Below are 663 nucleotides of genomic sequence, written 5' to 3'. Positions count from 1 at the left end.
CCTTGTTTTTCGAGCGATTGACCGCTTCAAACTGTAGCCGAACAAAGGCGGCCGCCTCTTCATAGGTGTTCGCGCCTGAAAAGTAATATAACACATCAATTAGATCAAGTTTGGTTTTCTTAAAATGGCACACAAGGTAATTACCCTTGTACTCGGGAAAGCAAATTTGCAGCGGCGAGCTGCGAATCTTCGCCTCAAAGAGGTCCTTCTTGTTGAGAAAGAGAATGATGGCCGTGTCGAGGAACCACTTGTTGTTGCAGATGGACTCGAACAGTTTCAGGCTTTCACGCATTCGGTTCTGGAAAAATGTAAATAAAAAATTATGAAAACAGTTTACAAGTAATCATAATTTTTTTGCCTGTCAACCACTTACCACCTCATCATCCTCCGCCAGCAGCAGATCGTAGGCGGAGAGGGCGACGCAGAAGACGATGGCGGTGACGTCCTCGAAGCAGTGAATCCACTTTTTGCGCTCCGACCGCTGGCCGCCGACGTCGAAGATGCGAAAGAGCAGGCCCTTGAACTTGAAGTTCACCTCGACGATGCCGGTCGTCTTGACGCGCGTCCGCAGCACGTCCTGCTGACTTGGACAGTAGTCCGCCTGGCAGATGCGGTCCAGCGAGTTTAGGTAACTAAAAAAAGTAGTAAGTAAGTTAGTTAGTT

General features: G+C 48.4%; 1 protein-coding gene across 1 annotated transcript; it reads right to left on the bottom strand.

Moving 5' to 3' along the window:
• Nucleotides 1-7: 7 nt before the first annotated feature.
• On the bottom strand, nucleotides 8-628 carry LOC108357197 (guanine nucleotide-binding protein G(k) subunit alpha-like; the record flags this gene model as incomplete). Its single annotated transcript, XM_017608288.1, has 3 exons — nucleotides 8-75; nucleotides 145-298; nucleotides 374-628. Coding segments are annotated over 3 exons (477 nt in total), but the record flags the coding sequence as incomplete, so codon positions are not given.
• Between the last annotated feature and the right edge of the window lie 35 nt (nucleotides 629-663).

The sequence above is a fragment of the Rhagoletis zephyria genome, unplaced genomic scaffold (assembly GCF_001687245.7).
Source record: "Rhagoletis zephyria isolate East Lansing unplaced genomic scaffold, Rhagoletis_zephyria_1.1 Rzeph_scaffold_72003, whole genome shotgun sequence".
Classification (NCBI taxonomy): domain Eukaryota; kingdom Metazoa; phylum Arthropoda; class Insecta; order Diptera; family Tephritidae; genus Rhagoletis; species Rhagoletis zephyria.
Note: the sequence above shows the minus strand (reverse complement) of the source record. Positions and strands in the feature narration are given on the sequence as shown.